The sequence below is a fragment of the Bufo gargarizans genome, chromosome 9 (assembly GCF_014858855.1).
Source record: "Bufo gargarizans isolate SCDJY-AF-19 chromosome 9, ASM1485885v1, whole genome shotgun sequence".
Lineage (NCBI taxonomy): Eukaryota > Metazoa > Chordata > Amphibia > Anura > Bufonidae > Bufo > Bufo gargarizans.
Genome location: NC_058088.1, coordinates 42,490,946 through 42,515,286, shown reverse-complemented (window position 1 = coordinate 42,515,286; position 24,341 = coordinate 42,490,946). Strand labels below are relative to the sequence as shown.

Below are 24,341 nucleotides of genomic sequence, written 5' to 3'. Positions count from 1 at the left end.
CCGGGTGAGCCGAAATTATGTAAAGGCAGGCGCCTCTTCATAACTTCGACGGATCCACCGCGAGATATAGAGGCTATTAAGACTGGCTTCTCAAACGCTGGGCTTAATAAATGACCCCCACTATTTTGGAATTTACTGGGACCATAGGTGGTATGTGGAGATGTTGGGTATATATGTCAGGTGCATTTTATGGTGCATTTATAAAGAATGCAACTGGATAGTCCTGGATGGTTACTGGCCCTACTGCGTAGCTTTAATTGTCGGCATCACCCAAAGATGCTGTGAAATGATGGGGAACAAAAAACGCAAATGATGGATGATTACCTGGTGTACTCTTGGTATCAGTTGCCTGTTGCTGTATAGTGGTGGTGTTTGTCCAAGATGAAATTGGCACAACAGATGTTGTTCTCAGTTCTGGTGGGCTATGATACGTTGAGGACATATTACTAGTCGTAGATACGTTATTACCTGTTGGTAATTTGACACTAGAATTGGTTAATAGGTCAGGTAATGACTCTGTAGTAGAGACTTCAGTAGAAAGGTTAGGTTCTACAGATCGGCTTGTCGGCAGAGTACCAGGCAGCCCAGTAGATGTTAAATTGCCGCTGGCATTCTTGCTAGCAGTTTCCTTTTGAGTTAAGGTTGTGAAGAAAATTCTAGGAGTGGATGTCACAGAAGAAAAACTCTCAGTGGCCGCAGGGTAGATCTCAGTGGATGCTGAATTTTCTGGTTCTAGTGTTGGTGTCCTGGTAGAGGTAGTTGTCCCTGGACACAAAACACATTCTATTAAGATCTGACTGTATGCAGATGAGTGCACATCAGTTCCTGCAATGATTTAAACTATGGTTGAGTTGTCAGTGCTGGCTCAGGGCATACAGGCTGTAATGTGGGTATACCTGCTACAATGTAGGTATGGCATCCTTTTGTATATTAATATTAGTGAATATAATAGGTAGAGATGAGCAAATTTCTTAAAAGTTTGATTCGGCTGATTCGCTGAATTTCACAAAAAAATTCGCTTTGTGACAAATTACTTCGTTACGAAGCGCATTTTTTGGTAAGGAGCGGGTGCAATGACAGGGAGCTGCGATAGCGCCGCCCCGTCATTATACCCCTAAGATGCTGCGCTCATACATGATCGCGGCATCTGAGTGTAAAAATAACAATAATTTAACCTGAAATAGTATAAAAACTCAAAACTTCAAACTTACCTCCTCCATTTGCTCACGACGGCTGCCAGCCTCCATCTTACTTGAAGATCTTGGCCGGAATCCTGTGCGGCGCGAGATTACGTAATCACGCCGGCTGGTGTGGTGACATATGATGTCATAACGCCGGCCGGCGTGATGATGTAATCTAGCGCCACACGAAATTTCGGACGAGATCTTCAAGCAAGATGGAGGCTGGAGGCCCGTCGCAAGCAAATGGAAGAGGTAATTTAGAATTTTTTAGTTTTTTTATACTATTTAAAGTTAAATCGATTCGGCTTCTAGGCAAATCGAATTTATCCTGAAATGGAGATGCAGATGGGTGACTGCGACTAACTAGCTCTACAGTTCTGAGCAAAATATTGAACTGAATAAGAGAATAGGAAGTCGACATTAATTAGCATAAGTGCATCAAATCTGTAGGGCAAGTAGGATGTTTAATATGTGTAAAGTTCTTTTCACACTGTTTTCAGTGGTACATTGGGGAAAATAAGTATTTGATACACTGCCGATTTTGCAAGTTTTCCCACCTACAAAGAATGGAGAGGTCTGTAATTTTTATTGTAGGTACACTTTAACTGCGAGAGACGAAATCTAAAAAAAATCCGGAAAATCACATTGTATGATTTTTTTAATAATTAGTTTGTATTTCATTGCATGAAATAATTATTTGATCACTTACCAACCAGCAAGAATTCTGTCTCTCACAGACCTGTTAGTTTTACTTTAAGAAGCCTTCCTACTCTGCACTTATTCCCTGTATTAATTCCACCTATTTGAACTCGTTACCTGTATAAAAGACACCTGTCCACACATTCAGTCAATCACACTCCAACCTCTCCACATGGCCAAGACCAAAGAGCTGTCTAACAACACCAGGGACAAAATTGTAGACCTGAACGAGGCTGGGATGGGCTACAGGACAATAGGTAAGCAGCTTGGTGAGAAGGCAACAACTGTTGGCACAATTATTAGAAAATGGAAGAAACGCAAGATGACTGTCAATCTTCCTCGGTCTGGGGCTCCATGCAAGATCTCACCTCATGAGGTAAGGATGATTCTGACAAAGGTCAGGAAACAGCCCAGAGCTACATGGGAGGACCTGGTCAATGATCTGAAGAGAGCTGGGACCACAGTCTCAAAGATGACCATTAGTAACACACTAAGCCATCAGGGATTAAAATCCTGCAGGGCATGTAAGGTCCCCCTGCTCACGCCAGTACATTTCCATTTGAAGTTTGCCAATGGCCATCTGGATGATCCAGAGAAGGCATGGGAGAAGGTAATGTGGTTAGATGAGACCAAAATAGAACTTTTTGGTATCAACTCCACTTGCCATTTTTTGGAGAAAGAAGAAGAATGAGTACAACCCCAAGAACACCGTCCCAACCATGAAGCATGGGGGTGGAAACATCATGCTTTGGGGGTGCTTTTCTGCAAAGTGGACAGGACAACTGCACCGTATTGAAAGGAGAATGGATGGGACCATGTATCGTGAGATTTTGGCCAACAACCTCCTTCCCTCAGTAAGAGCATTAATGATGGGTCATGGGTAGGTGTTCCAGCATGACAATGACCTGAAACTCACAGCCAGGGCAACTAAGGTGTGGCTCAGTAAGACGCATTTCAAGGTCCTGGAGTGGCCTAGCCAGTCTCCAGACCTGAACCCAATCGTAAAAATCTTTGGAGGGATTGGAGGGAGCTGAAACTCAATGTAGCCCAGCGACAGCCCTGAAAGATCTAGAGAAGATCTGTATGGAGGAAAGGGCCCAAATCCTTGCTGAGTGTGTGCAAAACTTTTATCAAGAACTACAGAACATGTTCTGTACCAAATATCAAGTTCTCTTTTTTTATTGTATCAAATACATATTTCATGCCATGAAATGCAAATTAATTATTTAAAAATTATACAATGTGATTTTCTGGATTTTTTTTATTCTGTCTCTCACAGTTGAAGTGTACCTATGATAAAAATTACAGACCTCTCCATTCTTTGTAGGTAGGAAAACTTGCAAAATCGCCATTTTATGAAATACTTATTTTCCCCACTGTATACTGTATGTCGGGAGGATCTCCCAACATATATCTCTGATTGAAGTTACAGGCATACAGTGTGTTATGTCACTAATAGGCTCCATTTTTAATGTATACTTTTGTATGGATCAGTAGTAGTATCAGACTACTGCACTATTTTATACCACAATTTAAAAGGTACACCAATGAATTTCAACCCGATCAAGGCCAAAAGCTAGTCAAGGAACAGTCAAACATAGGCTCTTAATGTGAAATGATCCTAAATATGATTTGCTTGCGAGCATCTGTTTTATAGCTCTGTTTCAGGACAAATATTGTTAAAGGGGTTGTCCCATAAAAAATATTCTACAGTTTTCAAACCAGCACCTGTATCTGAATACTATTGTAATAGCATGTAATTTATTTTAAAAAAAATGTATAGCACCACCAGCATAGCACTGTGTAGCACCACCTGCTGTTTGCTCTTTTTCCTACTTTCTCTGTCCACCTCACTGAGGTGGACACACTTGCTCAGTTCTATTTATCAAATGCACCAACTGCATCAGACAAAATATGCTCCCTGAGAAAGGGCACAACCCCAGAGCTTCCAGCTTGGAATAAATTACGCTATGTCAACCGTCAACGTCTTGAGTAATGGGCAATATGAAGATGGTACATACCAAGAGTTGTGGTCAGAGTGGTTGTACTTTCTGCTGGCGTTGGTGTAAGTGTTGGATTTGCTGATTAAATAAAATAAAAAAAGAATATAGGTACATTAAAGTTTAGCAAAAAAATAATATTATATACCGTATACAATTAAAAACTTCATTATGTTCATAAGAAGGCTTGTAAATGCTTTGCTGCTATCAACTTGACTTTATTTGTTATTTGCTTTATGTAGCACATGAATATTCCTCAGCACTGTGCAGAGATAGTCATCCCCCATTGCCCCTATCGGGGCTCACTATATAATTTCTAAACTAGTCTATCAGTATGTCTTTGGAGTGTGGGAGGAAACCAAACCACCCGGGGGAAACCCACACAAACATGGGGGGAACATACAAACTCCATCCAGATGTTGCCCATTGGATTCAAATTCATAACTCCAGCTCTGCAGGAAAACAGTGCTAACCACTGAGCCACCGGACTGTCATATTATTTATCTCATGCTCTGTTTTCCCCCTTTTATTGCATATGCATCAGAAGACATTTCCGATCTTTTAATCAAAATGTCATATTAGACAAAGGCAGAGGGATTTCACCATCTCTTAAATCAAAACTGGATCACCGAACCATTGAGAAGCCGGGCGGATATAGACCGGCTCGGTGGGACTGCATTGGAGGGCAGGCTTAGTTGGCCATTACTCTTTCCTTCCATGTTGCAAGGCAGAAGTAGCAGAAAGCTGTGTCGGATGAAGAATACAGAGTCTGGATTTTATCACAGAAGTGGGACACTTGGAGATCTATGCTCGCATTCTCAAGATGCCCCCATGTGTATGTCAGTCATTACATGTATGTATGTATGCCTATGGAACTACATGTATGTTTATGTATTCTATTCTCCTGATAGGTCGGGGATTCCTGGAAGAAGACCAAGCATCTGTCAGACATTTATGGCATATATTTTCATTATGCCATAAATATCCCAATGAGTAATACCCCCTAAATATGTTATTCCGTGGCCCATTAGAAAGGTACTGTATATGACATAACTTATAGTGAAAGTCATTTTCTCATTGGTTACTGTATTTGTGAGTTTTCCTCTCCCTTCTGGTCCTCACCTGTGTCTTATGTGTGGACACAAAGTCAGTTTCTCTACTCCTATGATGCCCACATTGAGGTTCCTATAGGGATGAATAGAGAAACTGACTTCCTGTCCACACATAAGTCACTATGCTAGCTGGAGAGTCAGGGTGATAGTCTGCTAGTAATATGCTGAGGACCAGAAAGTAGAGGAGAACTCATAAATGCAGCCAGTAGCACTACAATTTACGCCATGTACTTTTCTAACGGGCCAGAGACATTTTTGTGGATTTTGCTCAGTCTGACAACGTGGCCCATGGACCAGAGAAGCTTGTGCATCTCTGCTATAATATGCAATCCTCCCTAGTTGCTTATTGGTCTGCAAAACGGCAGATATACATAGAAAGTAATAGAAGATTGTTGCATTATATGAGAATTTACAAACCGGCTTCAGGTGATCATATCAACTTCCTAAGTCAGGGGATCCACAATCTGAAAAGTCCCTTTAAGTACAGTGCAATTTAAGTACAATTAAATACATACTGTAGAATAGGTATGCCTTATTCGGCTGCTTCACCAAATTTCACAAAGAAATTCAATTTGTGACAAATTACTTTGTTACGAAGCGCATTCCTTTGTATGTAGAGGGCGCAATGACAGGGAACAGCGATCACGCCCCCCCATCATTAAACCCCTCAGATGCCACGTTCATCTCTGATCTCGACATCAGAAGCTACAATTTAGGCCTTTTAGGGGTTAATCAGGGTAAAAAAATATATATTGATAAATACCTTATCCATTTGCTCGCATAGAGGCTGTCGCGGCCATCTTGATTGATGATGACGTGTTGACGTCATCACTGATGACCTCACTGCACCCGGCCAGCTTGCTAGCGTGGTGACATCATACTGCACCCCACATGAGATTTTGTGCAGTTTCTGCAATCAAGCCTTTTCGCGTGCAAATGGATGAGGTGTATATTTTTTTATTTTTACTGCCATTTCATGAAAAATAGATTCGTTACCACAAAACACAGGGAAATTTGGCATCTCGGCGAATCAAATTTTTCCTGAAATTCAGATCGAAGTCAATTCTTTTGGCTTCAATTCACTCAACACTACCTTATGAATTCATCACTATTTCTTATGTATAAAAAAATATGTGGTCATTTTAGAAGAAGACTTTCATATGATATTCATGGCCATACGTTACTCACCACAGCGCAGTTGCACGTCCTCACTAGTGCGTCTAAAGCGTCTAAGTGCATCTTTTGTCCAGCTGAGTAAATTCCCTTCTATACAGTCAAGTAGTTGTTCTTGAGACCTTGTATAGTTCCACATCTGGTAGTTGTAAAGCTCTCCAGACATCAAGGAAATAGAAACTATATTAATCCGACCTCCTATATTGGTATGTTCAGCACCCAAAACCAAGCTCCCATTGCCCTTGATCACTCCGTCTTCAGTTGTAGCCTTATAGACATGTGTCGCATTCACATAAACCACCAGCTGCTTGTCTTGTCTCTTCCAGTTTATACATACAGTATGCCAAGCATTTTGTTCCAAGTATTTGTTAACTTTATAAACCTTTCCCAAATGAAAAACTTCAAGCATACCCCATTTCCTACTGAAACCAAGCTCAGGGATGGTTCCATTTTGAACACAGTATGAAAATGCAGTTGAAGGGGTATCGCTTTCATAAAATATATCCAAACATGCTGTAAATTCTGATAACTCTGGGATCTCGGTATTTGGAATTTGTCCAATAGTATTTTTTGAAAAAACAATTGCTTTCTGTTTCCAAAATGAACTTGTACCTGCAAATACAGAAAGAGGAAAGATAGAAGATCAGCTATCCATGTCAGTTCATACAGTGGCAGGGCACGTGCATGACCACCACTTCATTAAAACTCCTCCAGAAAGAGGGCCTAGGACCTCCTTTACAGTGATCGATAGGGTCCCAGCAGTGACCCTCAACAATAATACATTTATCACTTATAAATATTGTTTGTGCCAATCTTGGGTATAATAAACAACATTCATACATAATATACAATGAGAAGGTAGAATGGTGGACAAAGTTTTACCAAGAATTTTAAAAATCAGTGTTTCAATTAAAAAACATTCATGCTCTATGTACAAGGTTTCTAATACCAGTTATACATACTTGGTTTTGTCTGCCTTAGTTAGTTTGCTCTGCTTATCCCTTATTCAAGTCAAATGTAGGAACCCCCAGGATTGTATCTAACACTTTCTCCGTAAGTTGATATTTTTGATGCCTCACCTCCCCTCAGAAGCAATTACACAACTCCCCAATGTCGCAGTATGATACACAGTTAGTTACAGTAGTTAGTTGTCTGCCTAAATTCCCAGGTTCTTAGATTTTTCACTTTGGGTCAGCTAAAAGTTGGCAGCCTAGAAGAAGAATAGACATCTACCATTTGCTCTCATATGAATTTCTTCAAGGTTTTCTCCAACCCGCTTTTTGAAATGAAGCCAGCATGGCAATGCCTCATGGATACCCAGCACACTTCTTGTGCGATGCCACTTCCAGAAGATTTTTGGGAATTCATAACAGACTTTGGCAGACCTAGCCGATAAAAATTTTCACAAACAGATTTTTTTGCAAAGGAGGCATTGTACGGTGGTGGAGCGATGGGTAAACATGGCACCCACTTGCACATGCAGCGGGCACCATGGCCGGCAGATCTACACAGTTTCGAACAGCAGAGACCCGCAGCTAATGACCACGACCTGCAAAAATGCAGATTGCGGTCATTAAAGCCTTTAGATGCCTTGATCAAGTGTGATCATGGCATCTAAAAGCTCAGAAACCCAGAAGCGCCCACTTCCGGGTCCTTACTGACATTCCCTGCGGCCAATGGGGATGCAGGTAATTGACTTCAATATGCTGAGTCTCTCTGAAGAGACCCAGGGTATTGGAGCTGCAATTCATATGTTGGCCAGCAGATGACACGCTAACATAAGAAATTAACAATTCAGCTACTCCATGAAACATAGTAATATTGAATAAAAAAAAATATAGTGAGTCTTGTAGCCTTAAACACTGGCTACAAAAACATAAAAAAAGTTTAAAAATATAATTTAAAAATATATATAATTTTTTTTATCTCCCCCTTTCCATTAAATACAAAAATAAATAAATACATAAATAACAAAAAATATAAACATCATGGGCATCACTGCTATGTTTAGTGACCAAGCATTTGTACACATTCAGGTTTTGATCTGGTTTTTGGTGCAGTTTTGAAACAAAATAAAAAACAAGTGTGACTCATCAAGGGAAATTTCGAAAATATATCAGAAAGATTCAACTTTTTTTAATCCACCCCTTGTTTTAGCTTCAAAAACTGCATCCAAGGCTTGAGCAAAATCTGATCGAAACCTGAATGCATATGGGAAACTATATAAGGTGTGTCAGTAACTGTACTCCTACAATAAGAACCTCCAAGGTAAGTCCACATGGGATGTATTTTGTATTAAATAAAATCTGCATCAGAATTTGCCCCAGATTTGGCTTCAGACTTCACTTTCTGCATGGGCAAAGGGTGAAACCTCTGGTGAAGGTTAGTCATCAATATCTAGAAACTGAAAAAACCCTTAAAAACCTCTCTCAAATAGGAAAGAGAGGTAGCACTCCAAATTATAGAATAAGTGCATTAATCACTGGAACCATTCTTAAGCTTGAGAATGGTTCCATAGAGGGACTGAACATTGCTGCTCATTGGGTGATTAAACCACTGGATTTATTCTGAATACAATTTGTAGTGCTGTCCTCTTTTTCTCCTCTTTTTGTGGACTTTGATGTACTTTGAGCCTTATACCTGATCATTTTGGCTGGTTAGAACCTCCCCTTAGTTTCTATCTCACAAACAAGACTTTTCTACAGTGTCCGGTCCAGACAATGCTCTGTGAGCTAATTACAGTGGCAGCAAAATCTCGCTCCTGTCCTAAAAATTAGCTACTAGAATGGGGGAAGTTTATCCTGCATTTGACTCACTCACAAACCTCACCAGCATTTTGAAAATGGCTTGTTGGCATGATAAATTGAGGCAACTCACTAGTCATAGTTGGCTTTTACATACCAGAATGTTTTAAGCCAAAAAATAGCAACACTGGAACATCATACAGTATGACTCTTAGCCAAACCCCTTTTTGAAACTGTTGTGGGAGGTGTAAAAAATTGACTAAAACACAACTAGTAGAAGAGACAATGGTCCAGCACAATGCTAAATAAAACGCTATGGTTTATTGAAAACGTTGAATAAAACTATGCAACACATCCCTTATTTTAGCAGTCCTTTTTACGATACTGTTCTAAGACCTGTCCCAAAGCAGTTTAATCACAGCTAATAGCTTCAGTCATGCAAATGCAATCAACATCTTACCTCTATGACTGACGCACACGTTACCGTTATTTAATGCTGGAGATCCATGACTTAGATGAATGGGAACCTTCACAGACTTGTTTCTAACAAAGTTCATAATCATTGAATAGTTTGAAATGCGTGAGCCTCACGTGGACTATTACAATTATGGATCTGTTATATTGTTTGATTAGAAGTTTTCAATATATCTTGGAATATTGTTCTGGATCGCGCAGGACCATTTTCTTTTCTACTGTTGTTTCCACTCAAGCCAAGCTTGTGGATCCGGGCACTCCATTGTTTGGTATATGGCCAAATTACATGGATTTGCTACTATGGACTTAGTGAGCAAGCTATACATGCAGTGTCCCACTCCGTGCTAGTAGTGGGTCCCTAAACCTTTAATAATGTCATCTTTTGCTAATGTTTATTTTGTATGTACAAAGCTGCACATTCCTAACAGGCTGGTCACCACACTACACTTCAGTCACCACTAGGTGGTGCCATAATATCATATATAAGTAACAGGCCTTTCACAGGAAGTCGGTTGGGTTGAGGTTAGTTGAGGAGTGAGGAGAGGAGTGAAAGGAACACCATGTTGTATGTGTGTCCCCTTGGCACTTGTCAACCTGGGGAAGAAAGGAACCAAGACCCAGAGTACAGGATCATTTTGCAGTACCACAGTCCAGCAAGGGACATAGTGGAATTTTGTGTGTGAATGCAACCTTTATAAATAATGGAGCAGAAGGTTGATGCCTGCTGTAAGGGAAACCACCCTGTAGGTTGCAGAAGCTAAATGTGAATTCTAGTCTAGTTGAGAGGAACCACAGCTAAGAAAACCATCTCTTTCACACCAGCCAAGCTAAAGCCTGTATGAACCAGTCAAACCAAGCCTGTTGTATGGAGTTGGAGCTCAGTCTTACCACTGTTAACCAAAGCACTTTTCTTGGAATTACAACTACCTCAAGGCAATTGGTTAAGTAAAGTTCCAGTTTGCTCATCAGCCTTTGACTCTCCTTGTTCTTCATTATCCTCAATTGCACCTTATGGTGCTAGTGTCACGAACACCAGGGACCCTGCCTCCAAGGCACCTCAATAACAACACCACCAAGGGCACCTCAACCACCTTCTGGTGGGAGTCCCTGGACAACAGAGTGTGCCCCGAAGGAACTGGTGCTGTCCTTCCATTCACTGCACTCTACAGATCCGTGAGTAAACTATTACTACACCCATTGGCCCACCATAACTCACATATTGCACCTGCAGCCTGGTCACTGCATAAATAATATATTAGGCACATGCTAACCAAAGAATGACTGCAATGTGTGAACACAGATGAAAGGCTTTGCTTCTGAATTGAAACAGCTAGCGGGGGATAGGAACAACTCTTTCATGGAACAATAGGCAGTCTAGGTATAGTGTGACGGTACACGAGAATGAAAGACCTTCTGCAAATATCAGCACTAATCATATAGAATTTACTGGTCACAAAGACTAAATATGTGTTATTACAAGTAGTCAGCTACTCCAATGGCAGTCACCCTCCTGTAGAGAATATACATCATAGCACAACATAATACTAACACAGCACAATTTAAAGGGGGTCTTCCAGAACTGCACAAATAAAGTTTTTAAATTCCGCATAGGATTTTCAAGTACGTGGGGCTGAGCTGCAATTACAGACAATACCAATAGAAACAAGTGATGCTCTTTGGACCACATTTATCATAGAAATATGCCACACTGCAAACTGTACATTTCTGAATTTTTGAAAAAAAAATTGTGCTAGTGTCGTTACTGCGCCGGCCTTGCTACTTTTCCAAAAAGTGAGGGCTGGTGGCCCTGTCACATTTATCACATTTAGCATTAGTTTTCTGGTGTACATTTCAGGCACACAGACTGACGAATGCTGCATCTAATTTATGAAAAGGCGTATATACAGTGTATACAGCAGCAAAACAAGTAATCATTGGGCCCTTTAACCACCATTAACCATTTTGAAAGCATAAAAAAAATAAGTACACAGTGATATCACAGTGCAATAATAATGTACACAGTGATGTCACAGTACAATAATAATGTACACAGTGATGTCACAGTACAATAATAATGTACACAGTGATGTCATAGTACAGTAATAATTTACACAGTGATGTCACAGTACAATAATAATGTACACAGTGATGTCACAGTACAATAATAATGTACACAGTGATGTCATAGTACAATAATAATGTACACAGTGATGACATAGTACAATAATAATGTACACAGTGATGTCACAGTACAATAATAATGTACACAGTGATGTCATAGTACAATAATAATGTACACAGTGATGTCATAGTACAGTAATAATGTACACAGTGATGTCATAGTACAATAATAATGTACACAGTGATGTCACAGTACAATAATAATGTCCACAGTGATGTCACAGTACAATAATAATGTACACAGTGATGACACAGTACAATAATAATGTACACAGTGATGTCACAGTACAGTAATAATGTACACAGTGATATCACAGTGCAATAATAATGTACACAGTGATGTCACAGTACAGTAATAATGTACACAGTGATGTCATAGTACAAGAATAATGTACACAGTGATGTCACAGTACAATAATAATGTACACAGTGATGTCATAGTACAATAATAATGTACACAGTGATGTCACAGTACAATAATAATGTACACAGTGATGTCATAGTACAAGAATAATGTACACAGTGATGTCACAGTACAGTAATAATTTACACAGTGATGTCTTAGTACAATAATAATGTACACAGTGATGTCACAGTACAGTAATAATGTACACAGTGATGTCACAGTACAATAATAATGTACACAGTGATGTCACAGTACAATAATAATGTACACAGTGATGTCACAGTACAGTAATAATGTACACAGTGATGTCATAGTACAGTTATAATTTACACAGTGATGTCACAGTACAATAATAATGTACACAGTGATGTCACAGTACAATAATAATGTACACAGTGATGTCATAGTACAATAATAATGTACACAGTGATGACATAGTACAATAATAATGTACACAGTGATGTCACAGTACAATAATAATGTACACAGTGATGTCACAGTACAATAATAATGTACACAGTGATGTCATAGTACAAGAATAATGTACACAGTGATGTCACAGTACAGTAATAATTTACACAGTGATGTCTTAGTACAATAATAATGTACACAGTGATGTCACAGTACAGTAATAATGTACACAGTGATGTCACAGTACAATAATAATGTACACAGTGATGTCACAGTACAATAATAATGTACACAGTGATGTCACAGTACAGTAATAATGTACACAGTGATGTCATAGTACAGTTATAATTTACACAGTGATGTCACAGTACAATAATAATGTACACAGTGATGTCACAGTACAATAATAATGTACACAGTGATGTCATAGTACAATAATAATGTACACAGTGATGACATAGTACAATAATAATGTACACAGTGATGTCACAGTACAATAATAATGTACACAGTGATGTCACAGTACAATAATAATGTACACAGTGATGTCACAGTATAGGAATAATGTAGACAGTGATTTCCTGTAAAGTGATAATGAACACAATTATGTCATGGTACAAGAATAATGAACACAGTGATGTCACAGTGCTGGGATAATGTACATAGTGATGTCACTATACAGGGAGTATAAACACAATAATGTCAGTACAGGAAAATGCATTTATAGTGATGTCACAGTACAGGGATAATGCTAAAAATGATAATTCAGTACAACAAAAATGTAAACAGTGATGTAATAACAGTGGGATAATGTAAGCAGTGATGTCACAGTACGGAAAAAATCTAATCAGTGATGGTATAACACATGAATGTCACAGTAAAGGAATAATACAGCCCACAATATTAAAGAACAGAAAGGACACATACAAAAAGATTACCATGTGTACTGTACACACATTGGTAACATGCACACAAAATGTCATAGTATAGGGGGAATGTAATAATGTCACAGAGAAGATATCATGTACAATGCATAATATTTTCCATAGCACATCACGTATATCTCACCACCAAATGCCTGAGAGGAAATGGGCGCCCTTACTTGTTTCCCCCCCATGTATATGTTATGCTTGCTATGCTGGTACCCTAGATCTATCTACTGTATCTTTCTCACATCTATTTATCCATCCAAGTAGGTGAATGGTTCATCTTACCTGTTGATGTTGCCAGACCAGTGGTTAAAATCAGCATGAACAGGTGTAAGAGATATCGGCTGATCCCTGGATCCTTCATTTTAATTACTTTGACATCTAGAATAAGAAGAAATGACATTGGTTTATGGCACTTTATGTTCTTTATTTTCCCATTATCTTGTTTGACCTTCATATCAAAACAGGATATTGAAGAAAGTGACCGTACATACAATTTGCAGCAGGAAACATTGACTCTGTCTGAAACCTGTTCTAGCTGGGTTTTCCGCACAGGATATAGAAGCAGCTAGCTTTGGCGGTTGGATATGCAGTGTCCCACTGCTACAGCAAATGGTTTTTTTATGTTACATTTTGATACATGCACTCCAAAAAGATTTAAAATGTGATTTACGGTATTACTGTGTTTTCTGTTTCAAAGGTAGATAACAGTTAATAGTCTGCAATTACCAGCCACTAGGTGGGGATGTATACCTCTCCCCATGGAAAGGAGGAGGTAGAACAGTCTAGAGCAGCGGTACCCAACTGCCGGGCCACAGCCCAGGACCGGGTCCTGGAACATAGTTTGCCGGGCCGCAGAGGAGAGAGGAGCGCAGACGCCAGGTGCATGTGTGCCCGACGCGCACATAAGGCCAGAGTCAATGGAGAAGGAGGGAGGGAATGCCTCCCTTCCATGACGCGGCCACCGCGGAGCCCAATATAATGAGCGGGCTCTGAGGCGCCGCACCACTGCCACCAATGAATGTGTGTCTAATATTAAAGTAGGAGGAGGAACGGGGGAGGGTTTACCGCTGCGCCGTCTCAGCTAGTGCGCTCGGTGAACAGCAGCAGTGGCAGCCTCCTGCTCCTGATTCTTGTGTTCTCCAGTCTCCAGACATTATTGCTCTGAAAACAGGTTCCTGGCCCACACCCTGCAAGATTATTAGCATGCCTCAACATAAAGGCAGGCAAAAAACATGTATCAGGCAGCCAGCAAGATTTGGGGTTAATGTGACTCATTAACCGCAATGTTGCCAGTAGCCATAATTTGAGAAGATGGGGGTCAGCTATTAATAATCTGAGGTAGATGGTGCTATTACATTAGTACCCCTATGTACCTCACATTATAAGTAAGTGGCCCCCATGCACCTAATCAAATAATGGGCCACATTGGGTTAACCATTAATGTGAGGTACACATGATGAGGTTACTTATTATTAATGTGAGGCACATGCAGGTCCAAATTGATAAAACAATGTGCCTCATATTAACAGCAAGTTACTACAGCAGTAGCTGAAGCCATTAACCCCATCGTTATATAGTGTTATATATTTTAATATGCACCTTGTGTTTGGTTATGCGCATGAATCAGTCAGTGCCACCCAGCACCCTGAATAAGCCCTGCCCACCCCTAAGCCCCGCCCAAGAACCACCCCACCCGGTCCATGGGAAAATTGTCTTGCACGAAACTGGTCCTTGGTGCAAAAAAAGGTTGGGGACCACTGGTCTAGAGAATGTGTGGATAGCAGCGGAAGCAGAAAGAAAAAAGATTCAGTGTAAAGACAGTGATCAGTGAGATTTTTTTTGAGAAGCATACCAGTGTCAGAAGGAGGTGCGACTAGAAGCCCTGTGGAGATAAACTGTTTAACCAGAAGCTTATAGACTCCATAGCAAACACTGTCCAGAAGATAAAGGCTTCCGGCACTGAATGAGTTCAAACAAGGCAAAATCTGGATATGCCCACCATACTACATGTTGCAGTGGAACACTGTAGTAAACTTAACGGGAACCTGTCATCTCCCAAAATCATCCCAAGCCACCAGAAGTACCTGCGTGTAGCCAGCAGTATGTTTCTGATTATGCCTTTTTTCCTGAAGGCAGATGCAGCAAAAGTACTGAAAACTTTGTTTTATCCCCTGCCCGGCGCGCTTCTCCTCACATGCTTGAAGTCAAGGAGGTAGCGGCCTCCTTGCTTCAAGTCGCGGTAACCACTTCCCCTTCCCTGCCCCTTCGCTGTGACTGACAGGTGGTGACAGGTTCCCTTTAAGTGTGAGTATGGCAACCTGCTCAGTACCCCAGGACAGGGTACTTTCAAAAAGGTTTATTGTTATCATGTTAATTGGTCTAATATAATGTTATAATTTAATGGTTTTGATGGTTTTGTGTGGCTAGGTCAGGGTTATCAATCCTAAGTCTACCCCTTCTAGGATACTAGGAGAGGTCCCTAGCTCCTAGTTCAGTGAGTTTAGCTGAGAAAGAGAGAGGAACTACATGTGCTTCCTCAGAAGACTGGGCCTGATTCACAGAGAATCACCATCTAAGAAATTAATGACAAGAAACCAATTCATATTTTGATAACATGGACAACCCCATTAACAAAGGTTATTATTTGGCTAATCGGAAGTAATGCAATGTTGTGCTTCAACTCGCAATAAATTTCAAGTTCTCTGCTTGCTGTTAGTGAATGGAAACATTGATTGATTTGATCCAGAGGCTGAAAGCCTGTCTTGATCATGTCCAACTAGTACAAGTTCAAACAAGCCCTGTCGATTTGCGAGCAGTACGTTTTCACGACAGGCTTTCCATTAGCAAAAAGACGAGACAGTAAGAAGTGGAGTAACATGTTACGGCGGAACCAAATGACATGGGATTTGTTTCAATGCGTTTTTGCACGAGCGTGAAAAGAAACTGAATGTGGTACCCAGACCCGAACCCAAACTTCTTCACTGAAGTTCGGGTTTGGGTTAGGCGTTCTGTAGATTTTATTATTTTCCATTATAACATGGTTATAATGGAAAATAATAGCATTCTTTAATACAGAATGCTAAGTAAAGTGTCAATTGAGGGTTAAAAAATAATAAAAACATAACTCACTTCATCCACTTGATCACGCAGCCGGGATCCTCTTCTTTGTTCTTCTTGGAGGACCTGCAAAAGGACCTTTGCTGACGTCATCACGCTCACCATGTGGTGAGCACGGTGACGTGAGTGCAGGTCCTGATGAATGAAGATAGAAGGTCCTTCAAGAACAAATTAGGGGATCCCAGCTGCGCGATCAAGTCGATTAGGTAAGTTATTTTTTTATTATTTTTTAACCCTCAATTGACATTATACTTAGCATTCTGTATTAAAGAATGCTATTATTTTCCATTACATCCATGTTATTATGGAAAATAATAAAGTAAATGGGGTCCCAGGTCATACATCCCTCGTCTCCTTAGCAACCATGTGTGAAAATCGCACCGCATCCACACTTGCTTGTGGATGCGATGCGATTTTTATGCAGCCCCATTAATTTCTATGGGGACTGCGTGGCGTCAAAAACGCAGAATATAGAACATGCTGCGATCTTCACGCAACAAGTAATGCGTGAAAAACATTGCTCATGTACACAGCCCCATAGAAATGAATGGGTCTGGATTTAGTGCGGGTGCAATGCGTTCACCTCACGCATTGCACCCGCGCGGAATACTCGCCTGTGTGAAAGGGGCCTTATTAAGACGCCACTTAGATCTGCATAGAAGCTGCATACACAAAACAAAAGACTATCTGCAAAGTTGCTTTATTTAGGTCCAGCAGTGGAAGGACTCTACTGAAGCTGCCAGAACAGACAAGGTTAGGATACAGCCACATGATCAGGTTTCCTGATGCAGTTCTTAAAGCCAAAACCAGGGTTGCATTCAAATAGGAGGAGAAGTCATAACTGTCCTTTATACCTTCTCACCTTTTATGATCCACTCCCAATTTTGGCTTCCAGGCCAACATCAAGAATCCTGACCTTGTGGCCTTTACTATACTCCACTATTTCTGAAATGTACAGTGAGGCTGGCCATACACTTTAGATAGCTGTTGGCTGAATGTCCTCCTCCCAGTCCATCCATGCACATATACAGAAAGGAGGAAAACATATCTCCTTCCTGATTGCTATTTTATCTGACATATTCTCCAGTCTAACAAATACAGCATGCACTTTTTAGAATGATCACCCTTATATTATTAAAAAGTACAAGAAATTCAGCAGAAAATAGCCAACGCTTAACTTTTTTCTGTCTGACCACCTTGCAGTGTCGTAGCGTGGGTTGCCAGCACCCGGGGCAAGCCAAAAATTGCGCCCCCCCCCCCCCCGCGCCTACCCCAGGCACGCCACTTTTAACAGATACTATAGTAGATCACTAGCAGTCCTATGTAACACCTCAGATAACACAGAGATAACTCTGAGTACAGATAATGTACAGTCATGTGAAAAAATTAGGACACCCTTTGAAAGCATGTGGTTTTTTGTAACATTTTTAATAAAAGGTTATTTCATCTCCGTTTCAACAATACAGAGAGATTAAAGTAATCCAACTAAACAAAGAAAACTGAAGAAAAGTCTTTTCAAGATCTTCTGTAAATGTCATTCTACAAAAATGCCTATTCTAACTGAGGAAAAAGATAGGACACCCTTGCCCCTAATAGCGAGTGTTACCTCCTTTGGCTGAAATAACTGCAGTGAGACGGTTCTTGTAGCCATCTACCAGTCTTCGACATCGGTCTGAGGAAATTTTACCCCACTCCTCAATGCAGAACTTTTTCAGCTGTGAGATGTTTGAGGGGTTTCTTGCACGTACAGCCCTTTTCAAGTCACCCCACAGCATCTCAATGGGATTAAAATCTGGACTTTGACTTGGCCATTCCAGGACTCTCCATTTCTTCTTTTTCAGCCAATCTTTGGTTGATTTACTAGTATGTTTTGGGTCATTGTCATGTTGCATGGTCCAGTTCCGCTTCAGCTTTAATTTTCTAACTGATGGTCTCACATGTTCTTCAAGCACCTTCTGATACACAGTAGAATTCATTGTGGATTCTATGATGGTGAGCTGACCAGGTCCTGCTGCAGCAAAGCAGCCCCAAACCATGACACTTCCACCTCCATGCTTCACAGTTGGTATGAGGTTCTTTTCTTGGAATGCTGTGTTTGGTTTACGCCAAACATGTCCTCTGCTGTTGTGTCCAAATAATTCAATTTTGGACTCATCTGTCCAAAGAACATTATTCCAGAAGTCCTGGTCTTTGTCAACTTTATCTCTGGCAAATGTCAGTCTGGCCTCGATGTTTCTCTTGGAAAGCAAAGGTTTCCTCCTTGCACACCTCCCATGCAAGTTAAACTTGTACAGTCTCTTTCTGATTGTAGAGGCATGTACTTCTACATCAACAGTAGCCAGAGCCTGCTGTAGTTCTCGAGATGACACTTTAGGGTTTTTGGAGACCTCTTTTAGCATCTTGCGGTCTGCTCTTGGGGTGAACTTGCTGGGGCGACCAGTCCTGGGCATGTTGGCAGTTGTTTTGAAAGCCCTCCACTTGTAGACTATCTTCCGGACAGTGGAATGGCTGATTTCAAAATCTTTTGAGATCTTTTTAAATCCCTTCCCAGACTCATAGGCTGCTACAATCTTTTTTCTGAAGTCCTCTGACAGCTCTTTTGCTCTCACCATGGTGCTCACTCTCACTTCAACAGTCAGGAGCACACCAAACTAAATGTCTGAGGTTTAAATAGGGCAAGCCTCATTCAACATGCAGAGTAACGATCTACTAATTATGTGCACCTGGTGTGATATACCTGTGTGAGATCTGAGCCAATTTAAGAGGGAATACATGTGAGGGTGTCCTATCTTTTTCCTCAGTTAGAATAGGCATTTTTGTAGAATGACATTTACAGAAGATCTTAATAAGACTTTTCTTCAGTTTTCTTTGTTTAGTTGGATTACTTTAATCTCTCTGTATTGTTGAAACGGAGATGAAATAACCTTTTATTAAAAATGTTACAAAAAACCACATGCTTTCAAAGGGTGTCCTAATTTTTTCACATGACTGTAGTAGATGGGTGTGAGGCCCCAGAATTCAGAACACACACAGTGTGACCTGAAGTCTGGGGCCAGAATGCGGCAGTATGGGCCAAATTCTCAATCTTCTCCCTCAACCCTACCATGAAACAGATATGTGGATGGACATTATTATTACAGTAGAATACCGCACCATACCTGTTACATCCAGTGACGTCTCCTGTGATGTAGACTCTCCTCGACGTCTTCATTCAGAGATAAGACCGCCATGATAACTTCTTTCAGCCGCTTCTCGTCTCTGCAGAGTTTCACCGAAAAAAATTTAGGTTCCTCACTTTACTATCATGCTCTCCTTCCTGGTGTCTCAACACTGTCATCCTGCTGCCCCCCAATACTGAGCTAGAGCCAGACAGATAGCTTTCATTCCCCATAATATTATTCCCCCTGTATATTATAATGGCCCCCTCTTTATTATTAATGTACTGGCCCCCTCTTTAATAACAAAGAGGGGGCCAGTACATTAATAATAAAGAGAGGCCATTACATTAATAATAAAGAGGGGGCCATTATATTAATAACAACGAGGGGGCCATTACATTAATAAAAAGAGGGGGCCATTGCATTAATAATAAAGAGGGGGCCATTATATTAGCAAAGAGGGGCCATTACATTAATAACAAAGAGGGGGCCATTACATTAATAATAAAGAGGGGGTCATTACATTAATAACAAAGAGGGGGCCATTACATTAATAACAAAGAGGGGGCCATTACATTAATAATAAAGAGGGGGCCATTATATTAATAACAACGAGGGGGCCATTACATTAATAAAAAGAGGGGGTCATTACATTAATAATAAAGAGGGGGCCATTATATTAGCAAAGAGGGGCCATTACATTAATAACAAAGAGGGGGACATTACATTAATAATAAAGAGGGGGCCATTATATTAGCAAAGAGGGGTCATTACATTAATAACAAAGAGGGGGTCATTATATTAATAATAAAGAGGGGGTCATTATATTAATAATAAAGAGGGGGTCATGACATTAATAACAAAGAGGGGGCAATTACATTAATAACAAAGAGGGGGTCATTATATTAATAATAAAGAGGGGGGCCATTACATTAATAATAAAGAGGGGGTCATTACATTAATAACAAAGAGGGGGTCATTACATTAATAATAAAGAGGGGGTCATTACATTAATAATGAAGAGGGGGTCATTACATTAATAATGAAGAGGGGGTCATTACATTAATAGTAATGTACTGGCCCCCTCTTTATTATTAATATAATGCCCCCCTTTTTATTAATATAATGCCCCCCTTTTTATTATTAATGTACTGGCCCCCTCTTTGCTAATATAATGTCCCCCTCTTATTACTATGCCAATGCCATAGCCTTTCTGCTCCAGTCCTCTCCCACCCTCCATACTGCCCCCAGAGCCTCTGCACTGCAATTAGGAAAGGTAACATAAAAAAAAAAATACTTACCCATCTCCATCCCTGCTTGTTCCCGCCGCAGGCGGCCACGAACGCCTCACTGTGCCTTCCTGCGCCGCGTCATCTCGCGAGACCCGACGCAGGAGGTCACAGTGAGGTTATCGTGACCGAGTCCTGCATCGCTCTACTGCCTTATAGGCTTCAGGCCACTAGGCCTGAAGCCTATGGGGCATAACGGAGGGGACGGGAACCATAGGCTCCCGTAGCCCTCATTGAAATTTCGGCTGCCTGGCGCCCCCTGCAATTTGGCGCCCGGGGCAACGGCCCCTCCGGCCCCCCCCCACGCTACGCCCCTGCCACCTTGGCAACCTTGCGAAACTTACCTTCTCAAGAAAGTCCTCTATAAGAAATACATGCGTAATAACATGTTTGCGCATTCTGTTCCTGTAGCCATCCATCTAGCTGTTCCTCAGTCTCTCCTCTCAATAGACGATCAGACAGTTTAGTATCAGTGCTTCCTGACATAAAGCACTAGACGTCATCATGTGTCTAGAATAGGGACCTGACCAGTAGACGTACAGAGCGTTGTCATTCTCATTTGTCTCCCATCCGCCGATTAGCTTGAGTGGCTTTTTCTTCTGTCTTCTATTTACAAGTGGCAGATGTGTCATTATGTATTCTCCAGAAGGCTATATATAGTTGGGGCTCAATGTATATTTATTGGCCACCACTGTTTGACTTACTATTCTGCACTATGCATTTATCTATGTCTTCTGATCAACTGGTAGTTAATAACGGCGGTGAGAGCTCGACTGATGAATTACTGCTTTTAGGCAGTTGTTGGCGGACAGTATTAGCTTATAGATTGCAGATTATTATAGAGGAAGTAGTAGCGCATAGAACGCATTACCTTGGGCTTGTACAAATTTACTTACTGATAAATCCTGTCAATTAAAAAAATAAAATAAAAACACTGGTGTTTCTGTAGTAAAAATATAACATAGGAAGAAAGGGGTGAAACCATTGGATTTGCAGAGGTAGCTGTTGCAACTGGAATACCGTTCTCTCTACTGTGAGTGTGACATCGCTGTGTGCATTATTTGTAGCTTTATGGTGTTTATTACCACTGTGTTATGACATCACTGCAATAATTAGCCCTGTAAGAGTAGGGCTGCACGTGATGGATTTGCTGTGGATTTATTATGCGTCAAATGCTAAGTACTTTAGAAGAAATTTGCAGCAGCAAATCCTTATCGAATTGTATGGATTTGTTGCGGAAAATAGTGCTGATTTCAGGAAAAATTCGATTCGCAACGAATTTTAAATTCCTCGCGCTTCGTGGCTAAAATAGTGGCTACAATGGTGGCTACACGTGTGAGGACACGGGGCAAGGAACTCTGGTAAGGCGGGCTGACCCATAATGCCATTCATGCAGCCAATCAACAGCCAGCCCTGTGATGTCACTGCCCTATAAATACAGCGGCCATCTCAGAGTCAGACATTTTCCAGTGTTCTGACTGCAGGGACAGATGTGAGAAGGCGCTAGGTACAGTAATAGGTAAAACCTCATTGTGAAAAAAACCCTTAAAAAACTATTTATAAGTGCAGGGAAAGGATAGGGAAGAATCATTTCACAGCATCTTAGTGCAGGGAGAGACATCAGAAGGCGCTAGGGACAGTGCTAGAAAAGCGATTTACAAGTGCAGGGAAAGGATAGGGAGGAATCATTTTACAGCATCTTAGTGTAGGGAAAGACATCTGAAGTCGCTAATGACAGTGCTAGAAAAAGTTCATTGTGAAAAAAATGCGATTTACAAGTGCAGGGAAACATTATTTGGGGATCCAAATAGCCATTATACAGCTCTGGCATTCCAGCAATTTGTTCTTGTTATTGGGGTGCAAGTGCTATGTTGAAAAGTCTTCTGTGGAAAAAGAAAAATATATACGCATTTTACTTCTGCAGTTTGTGTTGAAATAGTTTAGTGGCCTATTTCAGTACAAAAAGTAAAAATATATATGCATTTCACTTCTGCAGTTATATGTGGTGAAAGCATTTAGTTTCCCATTTCAGTACAAAAAGGAAAACAATATACGCACTTCACTGTTGCATTTATTTGTGATGAAAGAGTTTAGTGGCCTATTTCAGTACAAAAAGGAAAAATATATACGCATTTTACTTCTGCAGTTATATGTGGTGAAAGCGTTCAGTGTCCTATTTCATTACCAAAAGGAAAAAATATATACGCACTTCACATACACATTTATTTGTGGTGAAAGACTTTAGTTGCCAATTTCAGTACAAAAAGATAAATATATTCTCAGTTTACATTGGTGGTTATATGGGTTGAAAGCGTTTAGTGGCCTATTTCAGTACAAAAAGAAAAATATATTCTCAGTTCACGTTGGCGGTTATATGTGTTGAAAGCATGGCTAGGAGTCAGCAGGGTGGCAGCAGTGGGAGGTCGGGAGCCAAATGTGCCCGGGGTAGACCACCTGCTTCGCAGCAGCCTACCTACCCGGGAAGACTTTAGTGGCCTATTTCAGTACAGAAAGAAAAATATATACGCACTACACTGGTGAATTTATTTCTGGCAAAATCGTTTAGTAGCCAATTTCAGTACAGAAAGAAAAAATATACGCACTTCACTGTTGTAGTTATTTGTGGCGAAAGCGTTAAGTGGCCTATTTCAGTACAGAAAGAAAAATATATTCTCAGTTCACTTTGGTGGTTATGTGTTGAAAGCGTTTAGTGGGCTATTTCCTTACAAAAAAATAGATATATATTCTCAGTTCACGTCGGCGGTTATATGTGTTGAAAGTGTTTAGTGGCCTATTTCAGTACAAAAAGAAAAATATATTCTCAGTTCATGTTGGCGGTTATATGTGTTATTTTGAATTTCAGTGCAAAAAGAAAAATATATTCTCAGTTCACTTCAGCGGCTATTTGTGTTGAAAGCATTTAGTGGCCTAGTCAGTACAAAAAGAAACATATATTCTCATTTCACTTTGGCAGTTATATTGTCATGGATGATGTTGCAGATAGCTGGAAGTTATGAATAAACGTCCGAGTGGCTTGATCCTAAACTAAGGAGCATATAGGTGACCCCTATAAAACCCGAAAACCTATAAAACCTGAAAACCCTATAATAGTGAGGGGACACGACCACCGGCTCCCTGCTGTTCATACGGAGGGAGTCAGGGTCACCTAAAATCAAGCCAGCAAGGAAACACAATACATGAAAGGACTTATCTGAACAAGCAGCAGCAGAAGCCTCCAGCAGTGAGCACTTCAATCCAGGAAGTAGTATAAACCGCAAAGTGAGGCAGTATGGGAGGGAATATAAAGGAAAGAGGATTAGTCTAAATAGGTGACACCTGGGAGAAGGAAATGAGATGAGAAAGTGAAACCAAAACAAAGAACATCATGCAAGAGGTAGAGAAGGACGTCTGTCAGACCTTCTCACAGAACTGGCAGTGACATATATGTATGAATTTGAGAGAAT

General features: G+C 40.6%; 1 protein-coding gene across 1 annotated transcript in view; it reads right to left on the bottom strand.

Annotated features, from left to right (window-relative positions):
* Positions 1–24,341, bottom strand: part of LOC122919766 (mucin-5AC-like) — a 59,883-nt gene that overhangs the window by 20,149 nt on the left and 15,393 nt on the right. Inside the window, exons 2-5 of the mRNA XM_044268951.1 lie at positions 13,596–13,691; positions 6,181–6,777; positions 3,902–3,961; positions 325–765 (exon numbers count right to left, since the gene is read on the bottom strand). Of these exons, the coding sequence (XP_044124886.1) occupies positions 325–765; positions 3,902–3,961; positions 6,181–6,777; positions 13,596–13,691 (1,194 nt within the window). The remainder of the gene's footprint in view (positions 1–324; positions 766–3,901; positions 3,962–6,180; positions 6,778–13,595; positions 13,692–24,341) is intronic.